This window comes from Chenopodium quinoa, unplaced genomic scaffold (genome assembly GCF_001683475.1).
Source record: "Chenopodium quinoa cultivar QQ74 unplaced genomic scaffold, ASM168347v1, whole genome shotgun sequence".
NCBI classification, from domain to species: domain Eukaryota; kingdom Viridiplantae; phylum Streptophyta; class Magnoliopsida; order Caryophyllales; family Amaranthaceae; genus Chenopodium; species Chenopodium quinoa.
Window position 1 is genome coordinate 8,313,315 of NW_018743920.1, and position 22,969 is coordinate 8,336,283.

The 22,969-nt window shown below is 35.6% G+C and overlaps 4 protein-coding genes across 5 annotated transcripts; 2 read left to right on the forward strand and 2 right to left on the reverse strand.

Moving 5' to 3' along the window:
• Nucleotides 1-1,418: 1,418 nt before the first annotated feature.
• Nucleotides 1,419-4,608, forward strand: LOC110688411 (expansin-A6-like). Its single transcript, XM_021865150.1, has 3 exons — nt 1,419-1,809; nt 2,028-2,346; nt 3,717-4,608. The coding sequence occupies exons 1-3, from the start codon at nt 1,650-1,652 to the stop codon at nt 4,024-4,026; spliced, it is 789 nt and encodes a 262-aa protein (XP_021720842.1). The 5' UTR covers nt 1,419-1,649; the 3' UTR covers nt 4,027-4,608.
• Nucleotides 4,609-6,775: 2,167 nt separating this feature from the next.
• LOC110688412 (factor of DNA methylation 4-like) lies at nt 6,776-11,803 on the reverse strand. Of its 2 annotated transcripts, none has more exons than XM_021865152.1 (9): nt 11,460-11,803; nt 11,238-11,325; nt 10,797-10,850; nt 9,047-10,139; nt 8,712-8,893; nt 8,441-8,509; nt 8,078-8,359; nt 7,780-7,992; nt 6,776-7,174 (listed from the first exon to the last, which is right to left on the reverse strand). In XM_021865152.1, exons 3-9 carry the CDS (start codon nt 10,806-10,808, stop codon nt 6,947-6,949), a joined length of 2,079 nt encoding a protein of 692 aa, XP_021720844.1. In that variant the 5' UTR covers nt 10,809-10,850; nt 11,238-11,325; nt 11,460-11,803; the 3' UTR covers nt 6,776-6,946. The 2 variants fall into 2 exon arrangements, with proteins under 2 accessions (XP_021720844.1, XP_021720843.1); XM_021865151.1 differs by having other exon boundaries at nt 9,047-10,142.
• Nucleotides 11,804-12,740: 937 nt separating this feature from the next.
• On the forward strand, nt 12,741-17,630 carry LOC110688413 (probable serine/threonine-protein kinase PBL19). Its single transcript, XM_021865153.1, has 4 exons — nt 12,741-13,832; nt 14,620-14,880; nt 15,892-16,014; nt 16,638-17,630. The coding sequence occupies exons 1-4, from the start codon at nt 13,389-13,391 to the stop codon at nt 17,196-17,198; spliced, it is 1,389 nt and encodes a 462-aa protein (XP_021720845.1). The 5' UTR covers nt 12,741-13,388; the 3' UTR covers nt 17,199-17,630.
• A 1,439-nt stretch (nt 17,631-19,069) lies between these two features.
• On the reverse strand, nt 19,070-22,710 carry LOC110688414 (probable serine/threonine-protein kinase PBL10). Its single transcript, XM_021865154.1, has 7 exons — nt 22,478-22,710; nt 22,177-22,335; nt 21,365-21,663; nt 20,851-20,986; nt 20,614-20,756; nt 20,350-20,473; nt 19,070-19,769 (listed from the first exon to the last, which is right to left on the reverse strand). The coding sequence occupies exons 2-7, from the start codon at nt 22,226-22,228 to the stop codon at nt 19,354-19,356; spliced, it is 1,170 nt and encodes a 389-aa protein (XP_021720846.1). The 5' UTR covers nt 22,229-22,335; nt 22,478-22,710; the 3' UTR covers nt 19,070-19,353.
• Between the last annotated feature and the right edge of the window lie 259 nt (nt 22,711-22,969).

Here is a 22,969-nt window from a genome sequence, read left to right on the forward strand (position 1 = left end):
CTTTTTGCATGGTCTCGTCGCAGATTATTCAACCGATAATTGCGGAGATTAACGGGTCCCTTTTACACCTTGTGTTACTTTGTTGTTGGATTCTCTTGCTCATCAAACAGACCTACTTCACTTCGTTGCCGCTTTAAGCCCAAACTTCAGCCCACTACAATTGGCCCGCAACCACCTCCTTCAATCTCAGCCGTTGATTCCGTCTCTACTTCAGATTCACGCTATATTTAACTCTCCTTTTTATCTTTTTGTGCGTAAATACCCCTCCTTTTCTGTCCTAGTTCGAGGACCTTCTAAGGGCATTTATGTCCAACTACCCTACGAAAATATATTGTTACCCTTTTTGTACGAAATTTCCACCTTTTCTTTTCTTTTCTTCTTTTTTTTAAATATTTGGACTATGAATTTTTTTTTCTGAACAAATGGACTATGAAATATTTAGGGATTGAATACGTATGAAAAAAGTTTAGGTTCATAACATAAGACAAAAAGTAGCATGCATCAAAGAGTGCAAGTGATTATTTTTTGGTGCTCCCTACTCATACTCATGGATCCCCCACCTCACCACATGTATAATGCCTTGTTCCAAAGCAACCAATTTGTCTTCCTAACTAAAAATATGATTTTCCAAGGTAATTGTCCACGCAAATAGTAACAAAACTTAACCTAATGATGAATTTTTCATATTAAGTTATATCCCCTCATATTAAGTTATATCCCCTAAAATCATTTCCTAAATATATTTTTCGATTGTTTTCGAGTATATTGGGTTTAATTTACAATATGGTTATGAGTTGTGTCGTGTTTCTTGGAATTGATCAAAAACTCACTAGATACATGTGTTGTGTCACATTTTCAAACAAGTAACCCACACATGCATGCTCCTAACCCACGCGTGGGCCCATGTTGTACATCGTGTCCCATTTTCCGTTCATTTTGCATTCCATTCTTTATCTGCCAATGTTGTTATGTTGTGTAACTTGTGTTTTATTTAAATAAGGTGGCTAAAGCACAGACATAATGTAAAATGTATAAAAATCTTCAATTCGATCGACCTAATCCAATGCCATCTTTACAGCTTATAATACATTCTAAATATAGCTTGGTTACTAGTTAATACTACAATATCCAATTATCCAAATATACATTTGATGATTTGTACAGTAAATTAAGGAAAACCTATTTCCCAAATTATGTGGTGAATAAATGACATAATACGATCACATGGGACCGCAATGGAAGTAAGATAGAACATGAAATATGTCGTATGAAAAAATAAAAGAGAGTAAGAGAGAGAAGTATCAAACAATACAACCCCACCAAGATTGGGTAATTAATTTCAATCTGTCCTAATTAGAGACTCTTTTTAACGCGCATTCAATGCGAGTGCACACAATCCCTACCTCCCTTCCACATTATACTCATTTCACCTCCATTTTCTCCTTTTTTTTTAATACACCTGAAAAGTCGAAAATACCCCTAATACCCTGAACCCCTTCCCTCCATAAGTACCTGAACCTTCCTGCCTTCTTTCCATTCTACAACTCAGTCACTCCCCACTAACAACACAACACCTCTTTCTCTCTCCTCTCTCAAATTTTCTCTCTCTAAAAAAACAAAAACAAAACGAGTGGGAGAAAGAAAGAAAAATGGCAATGTTTAGTAACATTATTAACATAATTTCAGTAATTGCATTATGGGTTTCATTAACGTTGGTTGATGCTAGAATTCCTGGAAATTACCAAGGTGGCTCTTGGCAAACTGCTCATGCTACTTTCTATGGTGGTGCTGATGCTTCTGGCACCATGGGTATGTTCGTCTTTTCCTCCCCCCATTTTCTAACTATACCTTAACAATGTGATTAGTAACAAACTTAACCATAATGTACCTCCTTAAACATGCTTAACTTTTTAAAATAGTTACCCACTTTTTCTAATCCAAAATGTGGGTGCCCTCAAGGGCATTTTAGTCATTTTTAAAAATACCAAAAATACCCTTTTGTAATAAATTTTGTTGATGTTTAATAGGGGGAGCATGTGGTTATGGGAACTTGTATAGCCAAGGTTACGGTGTGAACACAGCAGCACTAAGCACAGCGTTGTTCAACAACGGTCTCAGTTGCGGAGCCTGCTTTGAAATCAAGTGCGCCGATGACCCTAGCTGGTGCCACCCCGGAAGCCCATCTATCCTCGTCACTGCTACTAATTTCTGCCCGCCTAACTTCGCCCAAGCTAGCGACAACGGTGGCTGGTGTAACCCTCCTCGCCCTCACTTTGACCTCGCTATGCCCATGTTCCTTAAGCTGGCTCAATACCGCGCCGGCATTGTTCCTGTCTCTTACCGCAGGTTTGCCTTCCTTTTCTCTCTCTTCTCTTGTTTTTTTGTGTGGAGAATGATAAATGTAGCCCTTGATGTTACTTATTGACGCGTGATTTCGTTGTGCATTTCTAAACTTGTTCCATTTTAGAAAATGTATTTAATGCTTGGTATTTTTATTCCTTGGAAGGGGTATTTTACTTTTTTTTTTTTTTTGGTTAGGCTGAAAAAATTGAATGACAATTTGTTGTTAATTTAGAAATTATGGAACAAATTGACGGTTGAGTTGAGAGTTTTTAAAAGGAATGAGAATAAATGCGAGGATAAATTACCATTGTGGATGCTCTAAGACGGTTACGGGTCATTTTCGTAATTAATTCTAGTAATGGTCTACGTCTAACCTTCGTGGAGTGTTAGTTTTATCTTGTGTTGTCAAGTAAACAACGGAGTACGGAATTGTGACTTTTTGGTTTGGAACGTAGTTCTTTTAGTCCTAATTATTTCGATTAAAAATTAATTAAGTAATTAGGATTTAGGAAGATATGATAATTTTTAAAAAGGTTGACAGAGAGTGTATAAAGGTGAGTATAGTGGGTAGTGACTAGTATGGTTTGTAACAAGTGTTAATTGGCTTAGACTTCAGTAGAGTGCTTAAAGAAAGTAAAAAAAAAAGGTGGGACTAAAAATGTGTCGTTATTTGTACTGTAGGTAATACTTAAAAGTGTTAGGTTTTGTGCCTTAAAAATATCTTGATAGGAACATTTTTTAATTTTAGAAGCAGAGTATACTACTGTACCGTATATTATATGCAACGTTGGTCTTTTTTGCATTTTTCATTATAATCTCTTTGTGCAATCACTACTTCTCCCCGAAAAGATTTGATTGTTGTATGTGTTCAAGTGTATAGATCAATAATTTGGCATTATTTTGTTCTTGGAAATGTTAACGATTAACTAATACTGAGTATTCTTCTATCATTCAAACAATGCATGAGTGGAATCTCGATGAAATTCACTAGTGTCAAATTGCTGAGCTAGAATTGTTGAATAAGTATGTCAAAAGCATGTGAAAATTTAGCAGCTTTATGATTTCCTAGAAGACTAAAAAGTCATATTAAAGTAGTACTACTGTACCCAAACTCCAGACTAATGGGCCAAAACTTTAACCGGATTAAAATCCGGATCCAATGTGAAACAAAACCCAATTACCCACACCATTTTCCACAATTTCAGGAGAGATTTATTAGGGTGCGGTCTTCCACTCGCATGTTCCCATGCACAGTCTTCAATACTCCCACCAATTTAACGGACCTGATTTCATTACATTCACACACCGTTTTTCGTACCTAAAATATCTAAAATGCCCTTGTAATGACCGGTGTCATTTTTATTTTAATGCAGGGTACCATGCCGTAAGCGTGGAGGAATCAGGTTCACTATTAACGGGTTCCGTTACTTCAACTTGGTTTTGATCACCAATGTTGCTGGTGCAGGGGATATTGTGAGGACTTATGTTAAAGGATCAAGGACTAACTGGATGCCAATGAGCCGTAACTGGGGTCAAAACTGGCAATCGAACTCGGTTTTGGTTGGACAGTCACTCTCCTTTAGGGTTGTAGCCAGTGACAGGAGATCTTCCACTTCTTGGAACATTGCTCCCGCTCATTGGCAATTTGGGCAAACTTTTACCGGCAAAAATTTCAGGGTTTAAAATAATTTTACCCCTTTAACAACAAAAGAAGAAAGTTTCGAATTTTCCGGCTTAGTTTAGTTTTTATTTTGTTTTATCTTATCGTTTAAGAAAACCTTATTTTAATGGTTTTTTTCTTTTTTTTAATCCCGACCTCGAAATTGAGGTAAGTGGGGATAAAAAGAGAAGAATGAGAAAATTTGGGTTTTTAAAAAGACTTTTCTCAATGTAGGTTTCGGAGGGAGGGGGGTGAATTTGTCAATTTGAAGCTTTTTTTTTTTTTTTTTTTTTTTTTTGGTTTTAATTTTGGGGTTTAAAGTTTTGGGTTTGAAGGGAAATGGAAAGCGTGGGAAAGTGTAATTTTGAAAAAGGGAAGAGGGTATAGAGGGAAAGGTGAAAGAAAAAAGGCTGAAGCGACTGCAGAAAGGTGTAGCCCGCAGCCTAATGATGTTCTAATTATATTATTAAGATGGAAGGAAAATGGTATATGAATATTACTTATGATAATATATAGTTTTAGTGGAGTGTAATATGGTTTTTAAACCTTATGTTATTGTAACTCTTGGGCTTTTGGTTCAATGGAATGAACTTTGTTTGCCTTTATATTGTTGCTCTTTATTTGTTCTTTCATTTCTTCGTACAGTACTAGTTTTTTGTTTATGTTGATGAAAGGCCAAGAGCATATTTTGGCTCTACTTGGTATTATAATTTGACAAGACGCATTAATTTTGAGAAACTTTGTCGAATTGGTATCGATAGTTAATTTCGTGAATGTTAGTCATTTAGGTTAGATTCGTGGGAATATGGGTTGTGAATGGAATCATACTGAATGGACAATCTTCATGTTTGTTACATAAGATTGGAATATAATTTGGGTGTAGGAATATAATATGAGCTTGAGTTACACATTACATACTTCATCTTACTTTTGTGTATACTCATTTATAAAGGCAGTGTACGAGACATTTAAAATTTTTCCTAAGAACAAAAGGTCATTGTTAGGGTTTGTTCGATTCACCTTATTTTCACTTATTTTAGGTTTAATAAGTTCAGCTAAGTTCAGATCAGGAAAAATAAGTTCACTTCAAGAAACATAAGTTCTAATAAGGGTTACCTAATTTCAAATTACAACTAAAATAAGTTTTAATAAGTTTAGATAAGCGAAAATTTGGTGAATATCCTTGAAGGACCATTTCAAACAAAAGTTTAAGCTCATAGTTGAGGCTCAAAAATATGTTTTATAATCTATCAGTCATTTTTTATCAACAATGTAATACCACTTTTGTGTAAACTTATTTATAAAGATCATTTATCATGTCGTGTTAACTAATTTTACAAATAATGTTAAATATGTGAACTTTTATTAGTGAGATGGACATATTATAAGACCACTTTTGTGTAAACTTATTTTACATCAGAAAAAAATATTTTAAACAACTACTTTGTATTTATAAAAGAAATCATAACAACCTTTTTAGACATTTTCTGATTGATCATTAATTTGACATGAAGAAAGTGCATACATTTCCTAAATAGTGAAGAGTCGGTTATGAAATTTCCAAATTGCAAAAAGTATAGATAGGCAGCACTAATTTGGCCGACGGAGAAAGCTCAATCACTTACACTTTCTTTTGTTCAGAAAATGGGAAACTTATCATCAATTTGCAAAGGAAGATTGAACAGTTATAAGGATATTCCAATCTAACCTTTTTAGAAATAGTAAGTATATAGCACAAGACTCGTTCCTCAACATGGTAGTTAGACAATATTTTTCTCCTTCAACAAAAATGGCAATTGATGCATTTGCAAGCCAGGAAAAGGAGTTTATATAATATAGGATTATAGGAGTAGCTTGTTTGAATTGTAAGCAACAAAAAAGTCGATCTCATTAGTGAAAAAAGTTAGTCCCTCTGCCTCATATAGATTGATCAGTACCTAAGTGCTTTCTATTTTTCTCTCCACCCGTATTCACGATTTTTTCAGACCACGTACACGACTTTGTACAGGCCTTATTATAGTAAACGATCAAGAATATACAAATCAATTAAGAAAAACTCTATTAAGGAATGGAAAGAGTAATGAAGAATTACTGGACCAGGTTTGAAATTTTTTTATGATGACTTGGTAAGCAATGTCAAGTCCAAAGGAAAATTGAATTGGAGAAATTTCTATTACCCAAAACAAGCACATGGGAGGTGGGGTTCAAAGCAATAATTTTGTAACCATGGTGTTTGGTTATGAGAAGCTGTTTTCCACACTCTTTTGGTAGCTTCAATTCTTTGGATTCCACAAACCAATAAAATTGACAAAAAAAAAAAAAAAAAAAAAAAAAAAAAAAAAAAAAGAAGAAGAGAAAAAGGTATCAACACATTGGATGCCCTCAACAATCTTCTACCTCTATCTTACCAAAAAAATTCACCTTCTTTTGCTGATAATTTCACCACCAAAGTTTAATTAAAGAATAAATTAATGTCAAAACCTCTACTAGTCTTTGTCTAGCATGTCCAATTAATAAGATTGGGCCCAATGGGCCGTTCTAGACGAGGAGACCAAGGCTTGTCCTTCCGGCCCAGATAAGCTAGTCTGGGCTGCAGGGAAGGAACTGAAGTTCCTGAGTTAAGATGATATTGGGCCTAATACCATGGGCCGGTTGGGCTCAAGGCAAATTGCCCCCTTGCCAGAGATCACAACTCAAAATCTGTAATGCTAATTAGAAATTTAGAATTTGCAAAACAGAGGAGTAAAGGCTTAATTACATAAGCATAACGCCTTTTCACAATAATGTCAACTTCAGATTTTCAGAGTCAAGTGTATCTTACTAAACCAGTTAATACCACCTTAGATGAGATATTATGTGTTTTAGTTTATGTACTGCTTTGGTAATGTTGTTAAGTTAGCTCAAAAAAAGTTATCCTTGACAAGTTGACATACAGAAATTCAGCTATTTTTTCTTCTTGTGTGATCTCCAAAGGTTCACCACGTACTCTGTAACTTCTCCCAATGTTGCCTTTCTGTCATCCTTCATGTTCCAAAGCTCGGGTACTTGATATCGACCACTAGGATTGTATTCATTAAGCTCGCTCATTGCAGTGGTAACAGCCTGCCAAACCTTCTCTCCGTGTTCATTCCTCAACATAATTAATCTCTCATCTTCTTCGTTTATTACTTCCTAAGTAGGCAGACAATGGACATGTACTTAGTAAAAGGTAATAACATGGCAGCATTAAAAATGGAAAAGCATGTAATTAACCTTGAATAAACCGTTGTATTATTATACAAATAGCCATTATTACTATCATTTTGATATGTTATGACTACCATTAGGGGGCTTCAGTCAGCACCAAGTATATGTCATACAACCTTTTGTTTTGGTGAATATATAGTCATACAACTTGAATCTTGCTAAATTGAGAGCTACTAGTTTTTCAAGGAACTAATAGATTTGCTGATACTAACTTATCAACTAATGTAATCTATGTTCTATAATGCTTAGGACAGTTACTCCAGTACCTGAAATCAATCTCAATCTTCCATAGCCCTTTCTGTTTCTTTAAGGACACATAAAAAAGGATGTAGACATAAGACTGCACTTCCGACCCCAATAATGTGTTCTTCATGGTTCTAAGTTACTTCCAACCACAACATATTATACCAGTAAGCAAAAACCCAACAATTGAAACATGTGAAAATTCCACCCCAATCTTAAAAAATAATCCATAGACTATGCAACAAGACCAAAAATAAAAATATTAGACAAAAGTATACAACAAATACCTTGGGTTTTCCACACTCAGTAATAAATTTGAAAGGATGCCAGTCATGATCTCCAATATACTCTATGCACAAATCATAGAGTTCGTTGGCTTTGGCTGGTGCTTCTTCTTTGGAGTACTTCTCTTTGGCAACACTTTCAAAAACTTTTTTATCAAGACAACCCATTGCTTTTACACCAATGTTAGCACGGACAGCTTTCCTCTCCTTCAACCCCTACAATAAATATAGAATTTCAAGCTTTAAGCACTAACACAAGCACAGACTCACTATATGATAGTCAAAAGAATTATACACTTACAGTTATCAATTCCTTGCGTGCATCCTGCAACTCATCATTGCAGTTCCTCTCCTTAACTATCAGGGTCTGATGTAGAGCGTCTAAACACTCCAGTTCTTCTTCCTTGTCTTTCAGGTCTTCATTGATTTCTTCCATTTTTTTCTTGGTTTCAGAATCCCTTCCCATATGTTCCATAACTTGAGCAGCTCCTTTCAATTGTTCTATCTCCAACTCTAATGCTTGCCTCTGATCAGTCTGTTTTTCCAGATCAATGATTTTCTTGTGGAGCGCCTCCTTTTCCCTCTGGAAATCAGTGTATGTGTATAAGGCAGATCAGCACAGTATGTATTCATCACAAGATTGATGTATTTATTCTGACTTTACCTCATGCTCCTCAACAAGCTTTAGTACTTTCTGTTCTGACCGATGTTGTTCCTGTGTTGCTAACTCATTCTGAAACCAAGGAAAACTAATCTCTTATAGCAACAGAAAGCCAAAAACATGCTTCAAAGGTAGTAATTCAGGAAGAAACCACATTTAAATATTCAATAATTATATATTAGAGCTCAGTGGTCAGTAAACAGGTTCAGAATTCAATTGCTATAACTAATTCTGATGTAATAACCAGCTTAAAGCTCAAAAGAGTAGACAGTACCATTTTCCTCTGGTGTCGAAGCTTGATTATTTTGTTGTCATAATCAGTTTCACGTTTCTCCAACAATATTTCATGTTTCTCCAGCTTATCCTTCTGAAATTTTAGGTTGCGCTTAAAGTTCCCATGGTCATGCAGTATCTTCTCCTTATCCTTAACTGTCCGGTTTCTCATCCTCTCCATCTCTGCCCAAGAAAAGAAAGAAACATGAGATTGCTTTTAAACTTCCAACACAAAAAACATGGAAAAGAATACATTACCCTGCATTTGCAAAACTAAAAGAACAGAAATCAGAATTACAATTGAAACAGATTATGCATAGATGTTCATATACATACCTTCATTGTAAGCGTGGGTCATTTTATCTGTTTCCTCAATTACCTTTTCTAAAGCAGCACATGTCTCATTGAGCTTTTTCTTTATTTCTTTTTCCTGCTTATCCTTCACTTCCTTGGTCTGACTCAGGTTTGAAACTAGGCAGTTTCCCTTCCTTTGTTCTTCGGCAACAAGGTCAGCCAAAGTCTTGAGATCTCCATTGTCACGCAGATGCTTCCCAACCAGATCATTCAAGATATAGTCTTTCTCCTTCGCTATCCATCCATAGAGTTTGTCACCACGAGCATCAGCCTTTGTTGAGTACCATTCTCGCCTGCCTTGGTGATTTACCTCAAAGTCCTTGTCAAAAAATAAAGCATTTTCAAATCCCTGATAATCCTTGCTGAAATTTACAATGGCAAATCCAGAATGGCCTTGAACACTCCACAAAGGTATCACCTTCAACGGGTTAAAACCTTTTTTGGCAAGTTCATCTCGTAACTTGCTTCCACTATCCCCAACATACCTTCCATTTTTGAGTTCAACAGGGAGATTAGCCACAATGCCTTTCCATGGCCAGACATATTTTTCAGTGTCATTGTGATCATTGAGCCGCGAAGTGCTTCTTTCAGAGGGGCTTGATGATACTCTAGGATTGTACTTGTCATCATGCTTCACCAGTGAAGTGCCTTTTCCAGAAGACATTGATGATACTCTAGGACTGTACTTGTCATCATGCTTCACCAATGAAGTGCCTTTTCCAGAAGACATTGATGATACTCTTGGACAGTCCCTGTCATCATGCTTCACCTGTGAAATGCCTTTACCAGAAGATGGTACTCTAGGACGATGATACTTATCCAGGTAGTAACCAAGGGCTTTATGCTTTCCCTTAAGCTTAACACCATCCCTACTAGGGCCTTTACCTAAAGCTCTAGCATGATCCAGAAGATCATAAAAATAATAGTCCTTTTTCTCCTTTTCATCACAAAAAGGACACCTGAATGTATTCTTTGATAACTTAACTTCATACCTATCTTTCTTCAATCGATAGTAGACATCATCTATATAATCATCTAGTTCTGATTCACTTATATCAGAATTTGAGTGCTTCATCTTCTGATGAAAAAGCCATCAGATCGATCACAATACCAAAAACCAAGAGAAACAAAATAAAACATTAAGTTAGCTCCATAGAACCACAAAAACTACTCCTTACTCTAGGTAAGAAGAAATAGTATTAGGAGCTGCTGATGAAGCAATCAAGGTTAAGAACTTTCCAAGTACCAATATTTCAAATGTTCACAAGTATTCTACAGACTATAAGTTATGAGTAATGACAGCAGTAGAGCAAAACAACAAATTCAGCCTAATATGCAGCACATACATGCTACAACTGTTACAGAGTAAAGCATTGATATCCAAATGCAGGTAGAACAAGAAGTGAAAACCCCGTAAACTAAACAATAATTTTTCATTAAAAGAAAAGTTCACTTGAGTTCCCAGCAACTATAACACACAAACACCATAATTACACCCTCACAAGTTAAACCTACTCCAACACAAGTAGTATATTGACATGTAGTACCAACTAGGAGTACTAAACAATCACGACTACAAGTATCAGTTTTAATCATGCAGTAATCATACAACTCAGGGACTTGAACAAAAACCATTAAACATCATATATAAAAACCACAAGGATATAATGTCTAACTTATAACTTACTTATTAAAATGCATGATAATTGCAGAATAGTAAGACAGAAGATACCTTTCGTGACATTTTCGCATTCAAATGATGTTCTATCCGCAGTAAATGCTTGTACTGGAAGCACAAAAACAACACACAACCAGTGATATAAGAATTTGAAGTTCATTAAACATAAAAATTTACTTTTTTTTTTTTTTTTTAATACTTTTTACTTATTTCAGCGCACACACATTTCTGCGGAACATAAAATAATCTGCGCCCAATATGCATCTTTTTATCTTATTTTAAAGATTATAAACAAAATCCATACATAATGTGAAATAATTAATCAAATTACAAGAAACACATACTACTAACTTAGTTTATATTGCATAAACCCACAAACTTCTAGCAATGAAATGTAATATAACCAAAAATACAAAGAAAATTTCCTTATTTGGCAGAGTTATTAAATAAAATGTGAGGGAGGAGAGATAGTGATAAGAGGGGTTCGAGTGTTACCTCTGTTGACTGTGGTTGCAGTGCTTTGGACGGCTTCTGGTAGCGGCGACGATTCCGGCGGCGGAGCTTCGGCCTTCAAACCGGAAAACTAAGCAAAAAATTTAAAAATAAAAATAAAAAGCGATTAAATAGAGAAAAAATTGTGAAATTATAGGAAAACCAAAAACCCCAACAACACCCATGTAATAAAATGAGCAAAAGTTCAGATTTTTTGAAACTTACCACTGTGATTTGACGAGAAATGGAGAGCGGAGAAAAACCCTAAAATGTTTAGAAGAAAGGTAGATAAATTTACGAACTTTGGTATAAAAATAACCCAGATTTTTTGTATGATAGAGAAAAGAAAAAATGAGTAGTGTTTTTTGTAAAGAGAGGAGAGAGAAAATGGAGGAATATCGTACAGAGAGTGTGAGGAAGGTGGTGACGAGGCGGGGTGTGTGATCAGAAGTGGAAACGGAACAGAGGCTGTTTTTTTGAGCGGGAGGTGTGAGTGTTTTGTTGCAGAAAATGGAAAGTTTTTGGACAAATGTTCATTTGACACGTGTTATTGGAGTCTAATCAAAGAAGTCTTTAAATTGTAAAATGGTCAAGTCATTTTGGGCTAGATATAGAAGTTGGTGTTGATGATACTCAGTCCAAAACCAATGTTGGCACTCTTTTAAATTGAAGGGGAGCCCAATTTGAATGGCTCAACTTCTCTCAATTTGACATGCCAAGATTGCCAACTTATTATGTTCGTGTCATGGATTTCATCTTCACCGTGTATGTTTGGTAATGCGCAACTTTAATGGTTTATTGTGGTGATACTGATAATCTAACAAAGTTAAAAGTTAAACCCTTTATTGCGAATATCCATTTTGTCATTGGAGCATATGACATATCAATGTGAAGGCTAATAGGATAATTGTTCGTCATTGGAGCATATGGCATATCAATTTGAAGGCTAGTAGGATAATTGTAGAGTAACTTAAATATAGGATGTACTTGTAGATGAACAATTGTATGGATATTGTTTCTCAAGTGTCACAAATCAATATTAAGTTGTGACACAGATAATAAATTTGTATAAAGGTTTATTTTGATTTTAAGACATGTTACATCATCATCAACTAATAACAAAAAAAAAAAAAAAAAAAAAAAAAAATAACATATGTGTAAGCAACACTACAGTAACATTGCATTTAATAGTTGCAATCTCAAATAAGTAATACTAGTATTAATGTATGATAAACACTAGTCACCAAAGTACTTTGTAATTTTTTTTAAGTTTTTATGGCCGAGTCTCCAAAGTACTACATCATTTTGCCAAATTGTCATGCCTAAAGACATCAAAGTAGAAAATTTCAATATGATTACATATATGTTTTTTTTAAAAACACTCCCTTTTATCTCTCTTCGTTTGCCTCATATGGCCAAATTGTACTTTTTATTAAGATTAAAACCAAAATTATGCAATTGAATGACAGTTTCTCAGTGTATATTACTGAGATAAACAATAGAGATTAGAGAAATGTTATTAATGAAGTATTCTACTAGTATAAGAGATGAAATACGATTCGACAATCTTTAAAGAATCATTCAAAGTACTGCATATGAATTACACAGGACAAACAAAAAGAAACGGAGAAAGTAGTTCGAAAAGAAAATGGAGAATATACCCAAAACCCAATATAACTGCCGGGCCACATAGATAGGTCCTACCACAAGGATCCGTTCGGTAACATCTGACATTGTTTGCCTACTTCTCTCCTTCATCCTCCTCCTCTCCTCTTTCTCTCTGCACCCTCGTGATCTTTTCAATTCCTTCTTTTTTTTTTCAAAAAATAAAAAAACCCATCTTTTTTTTACTCAAATTCCGCATTATATTCTTTTAAACTAAAAATCATCTGACATTATTAATACACTACTCATATTTCCTTAATTATTAAGGTTTGTTAATTATAATTATTATTCCAATTAATTATGAATCACTATTTTATTAATCTCTGCATTAAAACATCCAATGTTAGTTGATCCCCTCACCTCCACTCTTCAACCACCCTCTCTCTTCCTTTTTCTCTCTCCTCTTTTTCTTCTTCTTCCCCATTTTTTCATTTTTCAGCTCAACAAAATTCATCAAATAAATTAATAAAGATTAAAACTTTAATAATAATGAAGTGCTTCCATTTTACAAATGGTGAAAGAAGATCCGAAGAAGGAGAAGACGACGTCGTTTCATCAGTAAGAGCGAGAGTTTCATGGGCTCGTTCTTTGAGTATAGCTAGTAGTACTACTAGTTCAAGTACCACCGAAGTACGGCGGTCGGAGTTCGCCGGAGACTCGGAGTTTTCCGGCGAGTCAGCTGGATTTTTCTCTCTCTTGGCTCAGAATCGCCGAGTTTGTAACGATCTGAAAGCGTTTACTTTTGCTGAGTTGAAATCGGCGACTCGTGGGTTTAGTCGAGGATTGTTGATTGGTGAAGGAGGATTTGGGTGTGTTTATAAAGGTGTTGTTGATAATGTTAGGGCTTTTGATTGCGATGATTTTGAGTTTGATGATTCTGTGAATTGCAAGATTGATGTTGCTGTTAAGCAGCTTAATCGTTATGGTTCCCAGGCATGTTATCTCATCTCCTTTCTTATTTTGATTTATTAATTTCAATTTATTTTGAAATGCATTGTTAATTTATGCAGTAAATGTGTTATTTAGAGTTTTGGAAAGTTTAATTGCAAAAATATGCGTTGGTGTTGATTTTTGAATTCATACAATCACGTGTCCGTTGGTGTAATTAATGTTACGGAGTATACTTGTAGCGTTTTTTTGTATACGGAGTATGTTTTATATTTTCAATTGAGAAAATGGTGAATGTGTAAATTTTGAGTGATTATGTTTATTTGGGAACATCATTATTGCTATTATTCTATGTCTTAACTTAGAATACACTCAACAAGAAGATAAATCATTTGATTAATTTAATTTTATGGGGGTTAGGAGTGGGAATAAAGGTATTGTGTTTGTCTAGGGAGAAGAAAATGGAGATGTTGGCTCAGTTGGAAGCCCAAGAGGAAATGTACGAATTTGGGACTTGGACTTGTTCATTAGTTTTTTTTAGTTTTTTTTTTTTGTTTATTTGGGTATTGTTCTAGGTGGATTATTGACCGGTTAATTTGTGATGAAATAACTTGTTCCACCAAAATTTGTATCTTTCATACAGAATAATTGTGTGTTGGAGGAGTAGCTGAATGTTGGGTTCAAATTTCAATTTTCAGTGTTTATTTGCGATTAATTTTCCTTGTGACTTGAGATTTGAGTCATTTTTATGTGTAAAGTGTATTGATGTATGTGATGTCTAACATGGTGTGCCTTTTATGGGGTTGCTTTGATTTACCATTCTAGTTAGCAGGGGCATAAAGAGTGGATCAATGAAGTGAATTGGTTAGGCGTAATTAAGCACCCGAATCTTGTCAAATTAGTTGGATATTGTGCCGAAGATGATGAAAGGGGAATGCAAAGGCTTTTGGTGTATGAACTCATGAAGAACAAAAGCCTGGAGGATCATCTGTTGGGTCGGGTGCCATCACCCTTGCCATGGATGACGAGACTGAAAATTGCGCAGGATGCAGCTCGTGGATTGGCGTATTTGCATGAGGAAATGGATTTTCAGGTACCAAATCTTAGTTTTATACCCTTTTCATGAATTTTGTTTTTATCATTGGAATATCTTAATAGAGTCCAGCATCTTGATGGTTTAATTGCTTAATGCTTTTTGGCTGTCAGTGATGGCTGATAAATCTCACACGATTATTAACTGTAATGTCTGTAATAGACAAAAGGCAGGCTCTCCTCTCTGCTCTTGTTTAGATGCTGCCTGCAGATTTATGCTAATTGAGTTTAATATGGTTGAGTTGGTTGACTTTTAAAAGTTCAATTTCCTTGACTAAGTTGTTTAGATTGTTTAGAATACTTCTCTAGCTATTCCGTTTCCATGTGCTTGACAAAGATGTTGCTGACCTGTATCAATTAGATGGGCAGATGCTCCATTCTCTGCAAGAAACGCTCATAACTAACTGAATTTGCCTTTAAATTTTATGTTCTTTACCATACCATGTTTTGATCTTTAAGAACATGTGAGAGATTTCAACTGTTTATTGTCTGAAGTGTTTGACCATTGTGGGGAAAGAGAAGTTAAAGCTAGAATCAGTTGTTGATGATACGATATGGTACATGGGCTAACCAGAGTTGTGGCACATTAAGAGATCTAGCTGGTGCAGCCGTGCAGGGAGTCGGGGTGAGGCCTTACCCCCCAAATTATGCCAAGATTAAAACATTTAATAGAAAAAAATGATGTGGTGGAAGTGCATATGTTCTTAATTGTCGCATTTATCTTTTTTGTTCCCATTCTAGAAATCTTAGATCTACTTGACTAGATGGGTTATTATATGGAAAATTCTTTACAGTCACAGATATTGCTATCATTGGTTTGAGAAAGTTGTTCACCCAAGTTACCAATGGTGACTGATGGAATATTTTAAATCTTCATGTTTGGTGGTGAGTATGACATGGTTGGTACTTTGCAGCTTCATTTTCTTAAAAAATTAATATATGCCTTCACGTTCTTCACAATCATTCATAAAGAATCTGATGTTGATTATGTTTGGTAATCGGCTTCATGCAGCTAATATTTCGAGATTTTAAAACATCAAATGTTTTATTGGATGAAGACTTTAATGCCAAACTCTCAGATTTTGGACTTGCTAGGCTGGGGCCGGCAGAGGGATATAGTCATATTTCAACTGCGGTAAGTCCATTAACTAATCTTGTAAGCCTATGCTCTGGGGCCTACATAATTTGACAAGTATTGTATTACTGGATGTTAGCTAAGATGTTATATTTTAATGCTTGGTCAAATATAAATGCTAATTTGCTCAAGGCATCGCCAATGCAACATCTTCATATTACATTATTTGGAAGCCTTCAGTTGGTTATTTTTTGAAATATGTCATTTTTCAAGGGCTTATTACATATTGTTAATGAAATTGAGATTCTGGAACAGTGGAGCATATCGTTGAATCCTTTTCCTAGTCTCGTTCTCTAAGTGACTGAGCCTATTTTTATTAATCTGTTGATTTTCAGACTCAGATATTTGAATAGAAGAGCTTAAACTGTCAACATAGTCATCTACCTCTCTCTAGTAGTTGTATGGTTGGAAACCTATATGTGTTATTTCTGAAATGTCTTACTATAAGGGGTGTTTGCTAGTAGTTTACGTAGTAATGATTTTGATGACCTGGATACTGGAATTAATCATTGTAAACCATCCAGCTCAGATACCTAAGTTATGGAGCTTGAGTTACCTAACTTCAATTTCTTGGGATTAGGATGTTTCAACTGTTAAGCCTTCTAACACAATCAACTGTGTAGGTTGTAGGAACAGTGGGTTATGCAGCACCTGAGTATGTCCTTACTGGAAAATTAACAATCAAGAGTGATGTATGGAGTTTTGGTGTGGTTCTGTATGAGCTCATAACAGGAAGACGAGCAGTTGAGAAAAACCTTCCACGGGGAGAGCAGAAGCTCTTGGAGTGGGTTAGACCCTTTATATCAGATTCAAAGAAGTTCCACTTGATTGTTGATTCACGGCTGGATGGGCAATACTGCAAAAAATCAGCTCAAAGATTAGCATCATTAGCAAACAAGTGTCTTGCTAAGCAACCCAAATCCCGCCCCAAAATGAGCGAAGTTGTAGAGGTACTAGGTAGTATCATGGATGAGGCATCTTCAGAGGAAGAAACTGAGTCCAAGCCTGTCGAAGTAGCTGAAGATGAAAGTGAAGAACAGGATGGGGATACTGAGCCCACCAAACCAGGGAAAAATTACCTGAGAAAGGTGCGGGAAATAAAAGAAAAGGTCAATTTGAAGAACAAATCTATTGGGAAACTAGATTGGAAAAATTGGACTCCTGGTTTAGTCAAAACTTTGTGATATGAAATCACCCTTGAAGAAGAGGAAAAGTCGCCCTTTTCGAGTTTTGGGTGCTACCTGATGTTAAAAAGTGTATTGAAATTTTTTTCTTTAATAGGCTAGATGCAAATTTTGTTTTTATGATTTACTTAATTTGTTCCAAAATCCTCCTTCCTTGACTGCCTAGATGGGAAAGTGAGGGTAATTGTATATGTAGATATTAGGTGTAACTCGGTGCCAAGGAAAGCTTCGACGTTGAGGCTTGCTTTGCATTTTAGTTGACGAGTAAGATGTTATTTGGTCTCTTTTTTCTGCGTGAATACTGCAGTTGGATGTGTAATTCTAAGGCCAGGTGCGGTAAAACAAGGGACTGTACTTGTGATGTTTTTCCCTCCATTTGGTTTTAAGTGTAATGTCGTTTGTTTTCACAGCAAAAGTTTCATTAATTTTTTATGGGAGAGTTGGATATAAATAAAGGGGCATGCATGGGCCTGGGCCTGGGCCTTCTGGTCAGTTTGTTTTGTGATGATTCTGCATAAATCTGTAATGGAGCTAGTCAAAGGGCCTTGGCCCTTGGGGTTTCTATGATATGGATCAACTTAGATATTTACCTTTTTTTCATCCCCATGTTAAAGATATTGGGTACTACATGGTAAAATTACAGTATATACTCTCAAATTGATTAAAAGGTACCCTAATATAGAACGTTGTATAGTATACTAAAAGGTATCGTATGGAACATTAGAACTTAGGAATACTTAATCTAGTTAAACAAAGAGGAAGAAAAGGAAAATGTAATCAATTTATGAGGATCTTGGGTGATCAAAAGCGAATTGCATTGAAATAAGTAAAATTCAAGTTCCAAAAAAAAAAAATATTGCCTCAATAGCATCATACATTTGTACAATTGTACGTTGTACCATGTACAATTATGAATTGTTCAAGCTCTAAAGCTTGAACAATCCATAATTTTACTTCTTAAATAAAGTTTACAGAAAAGGCAAAAACTGAGCCAAAGGCCCAAGCTATGCATATGGGTTTTCTGGTCAAATCATGAAATGAGTGAATCTTTTATATCTGCTTGACGCCATACGCGATATGGGTTGTCTTCATGGTCCACTTACCATTCATGGTTCACATCAAGTCCACTATATTTTCGATTTATGATAGAGTTCTAGACCTATATTTATGTTGTAGCCTTTGTTCGATTACACTGAAACGTTTGATGTATAGGATATAGCTACGGAGTAGTCTATTGTCATTAACGATCTTAGTCACCCTAATTTTTGTTAGTGTCATCTCGAGTCACATGAAAATTCGGTCCATTACATAAATCCGTATTGATATGGTATGGTATGGTATGGTATGGTATGGTATGGTATTCTATAATCCCTTGGAGTACTCGTATTCATGTCTTAATATACACATGTGATGGTAATTGGTAGGCAATTGCACCAATTCTTAGCTTTTGTCAAAAACAGAAATGCATAGATGGATAGGATGTGCATGCGCTGCCTCTATCGATCAATAGACAGTAGGTCCAGACTTTAGGTCTTTCAAGAACGAACTAGAGAAGATTTGAAAGAGAAAGGATGTACTGTTTGCTCATTTTTCTTTTTTACCCAAACAAAATCCAAAAACAGCTTTTTAGATGTGTATGAGAAAGATACTGTACTGTGTCTAGTGTCTAGGTGAATATTAAAACCCGACAAAAAGGTTACAATGTTTTCACTTCACGTGTGGACTTGGAAATACTTCACTTTTCAAATCATGCTTTTCTCTTTTTCAACATAATATTAGAAAGAAATTTCTTTATTTTGTCAATACTATTTATCTACAACTCCCTCCGTTTTCTTTTAATGCACGAACGTATACTTTAGAATTAGAGAAGGTAAACGAACAATACATTCATCTCATTACATAAGCATCGGGTATATCTAGGAGATAGCAACTTAATTTTATACTTGAAGAGTCACTTTTTGACATCAAAATATCCTGCGGAATTACATTAGTTGAAACAAGAGCTGTACATTCACAACCAAAAATATACTATAGGGTAACTTTGGATCTCAACTGACCAATACTACATGAGAACACAATTCCCCTAAATTTGGGCAAAATATTCAGGGAATTTGTCATCTTAGCTGCAAAATACTAAGGCATAGAACGAGGTGTTCTAAGGTCTAGGATATGACACGGCAGATATTGATCTCTTTGTGCTACTTTCTTGTGAGCTTCGTCTCCTAGCCCGGCCTCCGGTGCTAGAACTGCTACGAGCTTCCTTGGAGGGATCTTGAAGCTGGTCTAATTCTTTCACTATCTCATTCATCAAAGGCCTGAACTTGGGCTCAGTTGATAGGCATCGGAATGCAAGGCTGGATACTCTGAAAGCGGCATCCAACCTATACTGACCCTCTAGACGATTATCTAAGATGCGAAATATTTTCCTCTTGTTTGTAAGGTAAGGACGGGCCCACTCGACCAAATTGTGCTCTCCTGATGGCCGGTTTTTGTCCATTGCCCTTCGGCCTGATAGCATCTCGAGGAGTACAACTCCAAAGCTATAAACATCGCTCTTGGCGGTCAAGTGACCTACAAAATAGGAAAGTGGAGCTTAGAAAACGACGGACTTTAAATACTAGATTAAGGAAACAAAGTGTACTTTTTCACTATATTGTAACGGGATTCAGAGCATGGGGTTGGATGCCCTATGTATGGGGTAAACTCTCGCCTCCACCACATCAAACAAATTGCATGTGAGGAGAGCCAAATGGTAAGGATAGACATTGCAACAAGTTGAGGCAACTATTAAAAAAATTGCAATGATCCAGCAATAAACTAAAGATAATGAATAAAATACATAACAAAGCAGCAATCTAAGATTCAAGGTGGCCAAGAAGCTAGCTATTCAAGACAACCGTTTGTCCAAATACGACATTTTTATTCTGCGATGAACTAGAATGACAAAAATATTAGTGTACAACAAAGTAGGGGTGAGCAAGATCCAAAGTTAAGAGTTATTCAAGAATGCCATTTGTCCAAATAGGACATAGTTGTATTTTCATAGTGGACATTAATACTTCCAAGGAAAAGAATCTGGCATCTAACTGTGGAAAGAAACAAGAAGAAACGCAAAAAGAAACGAGCACCGGGGCATGTGCATCTAAAATACCTGTGGCTAGATACTCTGGTGCTGCATATCCGTAGGTGCCCATTACGCGAGTTGATACATGACTTTTATCACCTGTTGGCCCATCCTTGGCCAACCCAAAATCCGAAAGTTTTGCAGTGTAGTTCTGTAATCAGTAGTGAATTGTATATCATAATCACTTCCTAAATTTCAAATGTTAAACAGAATGTTGAAGAAGCATCTAATGAAGTAATAAAATGAAGTGATTAGAAGTATAAGTGAAGTTTATTCTTGACAGTCACTCACCGAGTCCAGTAGGACATTAGAGGTCTTAAAATCACGGTATATAACTTTTGTTTCAGCGCTGTGAAGAAAGGCTAGCCCCTTTGCAGCTCCAAGAGCAACTTTCATGCGAAGGTTCCAAGAAAGAGGCTGAAAGTACGAACCTCCTACAATCAAGTCATTAAACCGATCAAAATGATGTCAAAAGGTTAATACTTTTGCATTACTTGAGTTAATCTTAACACAAAATGGGAAGCATACTTCTAAACAGATGGTTCTCCAAGCTTCCCCTAGGCATGAACTCATACACTAGAAGGCGATGTTCATCTTCCACACAATATCCTATCAATTTCACAAGATTAGGATGATAGAGCTGCCCGAGGTAGTTCACCTCCGCCTAACAAAACCAGAATCGGAGAAGCCATCAATAACACAACACATTTCAAAATTTCAATATCACTACATCTCTAAAATTACATAATCTAGTAGATAGTACTATAACATCGTTCATAATCCTAACAAATTAAGCCAATAAGAACAATGTTGTTTCCAAGGCGATCAATACTTGAACGATCACTCCTATTCCCAAGTATCATTAATGAATAGTACCGTGATTATTGTAAATTTGTAATGCCTAATCATCTAACAATTTAGCATCAATTGACAACTAGATTTGTAATGCCTAATCATCTAACAATTTAGCATCAATTGACAACTAGACAATGAAAAAATAGCCATAAACTTGTAGCTAACTAAGAGATGTAATGAAACTCACCAGCCATTCCCTATGACCTTGGAAGCTCTCTTGATTAAGCCGCTTCACAGCAATAACCATGCCGGTACCAGGCTTGGTGGCGGCATACGAGTTTTCATCAATCCAACCCTTGAAAACGGACCCGAAACCGCCTTCACCGAGCACACTATCAGGCCTGAAGTTCCTGGTAGCCGCTTTAAGCTCAGAGAAGCTGAAACTTTTTAAATTAGAGGATTGCAAAATTTCACCCTCACTCCTTGGTGTCAAAGGTGCTGATGAGACCTTACTTACATCCGAGCTAACATATTTCGAGTTTATCCCTAACGAATCAAAATCCCAAATCAGCTAATTACACAAAGTTTTACATTAATCCAATTTTGGCCAATAATAATAAGCATTTTCTAGTGATACAAGTTCAAAATTTTCATCTTGTCAAAAAAGTTCAAATTTTTCAGTTTTATTTTTTATTGTCAAAAATTTTATGTGATCATACAGATTTGGGTGGATTTTGATTCTATGCTAATACACTTAATCTAGAAGATATTTTCCATAAAGTACATATTTAAATTATTGAGCAAAATTTCAGAAACTTTTCGCCTAACGAAATTCACCTAAAAATGTAAGCTTTATCAAGTGGGAAAAGGATAATTCGACACACCAAACAAAGGAAAAAAAGCGTCGATAATTATAGCACCCAACATTTAGCAAAGAAACAAAGGGTACACCCAAAAACACACTTTAAACCAAGAAATTAACTCAATTTTTAATGGTGTAATTAACAAATTTAGAAAATTCCAAAATTCCCAAAAAAAAAAATGGAGTGAGAAATGGACCTGTGTGAGAAGGGCTTTCAGCCTTGATTCGAGCACTAAGACAAATACCCATCAAAACCCAGTAATTAATTCACTCAAATCACTTGTTTTGAGGAAAAAGAACTCAACTTTGAAGAAAAAAAGCAGGATCTTTGAAACCCAGAGAACAGAACCTGCAACCTGGATCAATGGAAATTATAAATACTGTAAAAAGCTCATAATTTGAGGACTTTCCAACATAATAACTTTATCATGAAAGAAACATCATAAAAAGAGGAAAGCAAAAAAAAGGGGAAGCAAAGATCAGTGGTGAGCAACTCACCTCTTTGACTGAAGATAATAGAGAATAGAATTGTAAAGAGTGTGTTTAGAATTAGTGAAGTTTTTCGTAGTAGTATTACGAGTACTTTGTATTTGAGAAGAGAGAGAAAGTGTGTGAGTTAGAGAGAGAAAGAGAGAAGAGAGATTGAGAAGGAAGGAAACAGAGGAGCAAAGGCTAATAAATGGCGGGTTGGCCCCCCTTTCAACCCCCACCCCGTTTTTTTTCTTGTACTTGTTGCTATACCTTTCAAACTAGGATCATCATTATCGCTTTTTTGATTTTTTGGGTTCGTTTTGTACTCGGCTCACCTACTCGTTTTCTGAAGTTCTTCTCACTTATTGTAATTTCACGTATTTAGAAATATCAATAGAGTATCTAAATTATGAATCAAGTTGAGATGTAATAATACGAGTAAAACTACTTTTTATTAGTATAGCTGAAGGGGGAATATGGAAAGGAATTGTGAAATGGAAGGAGTATACAAGTAGAAGT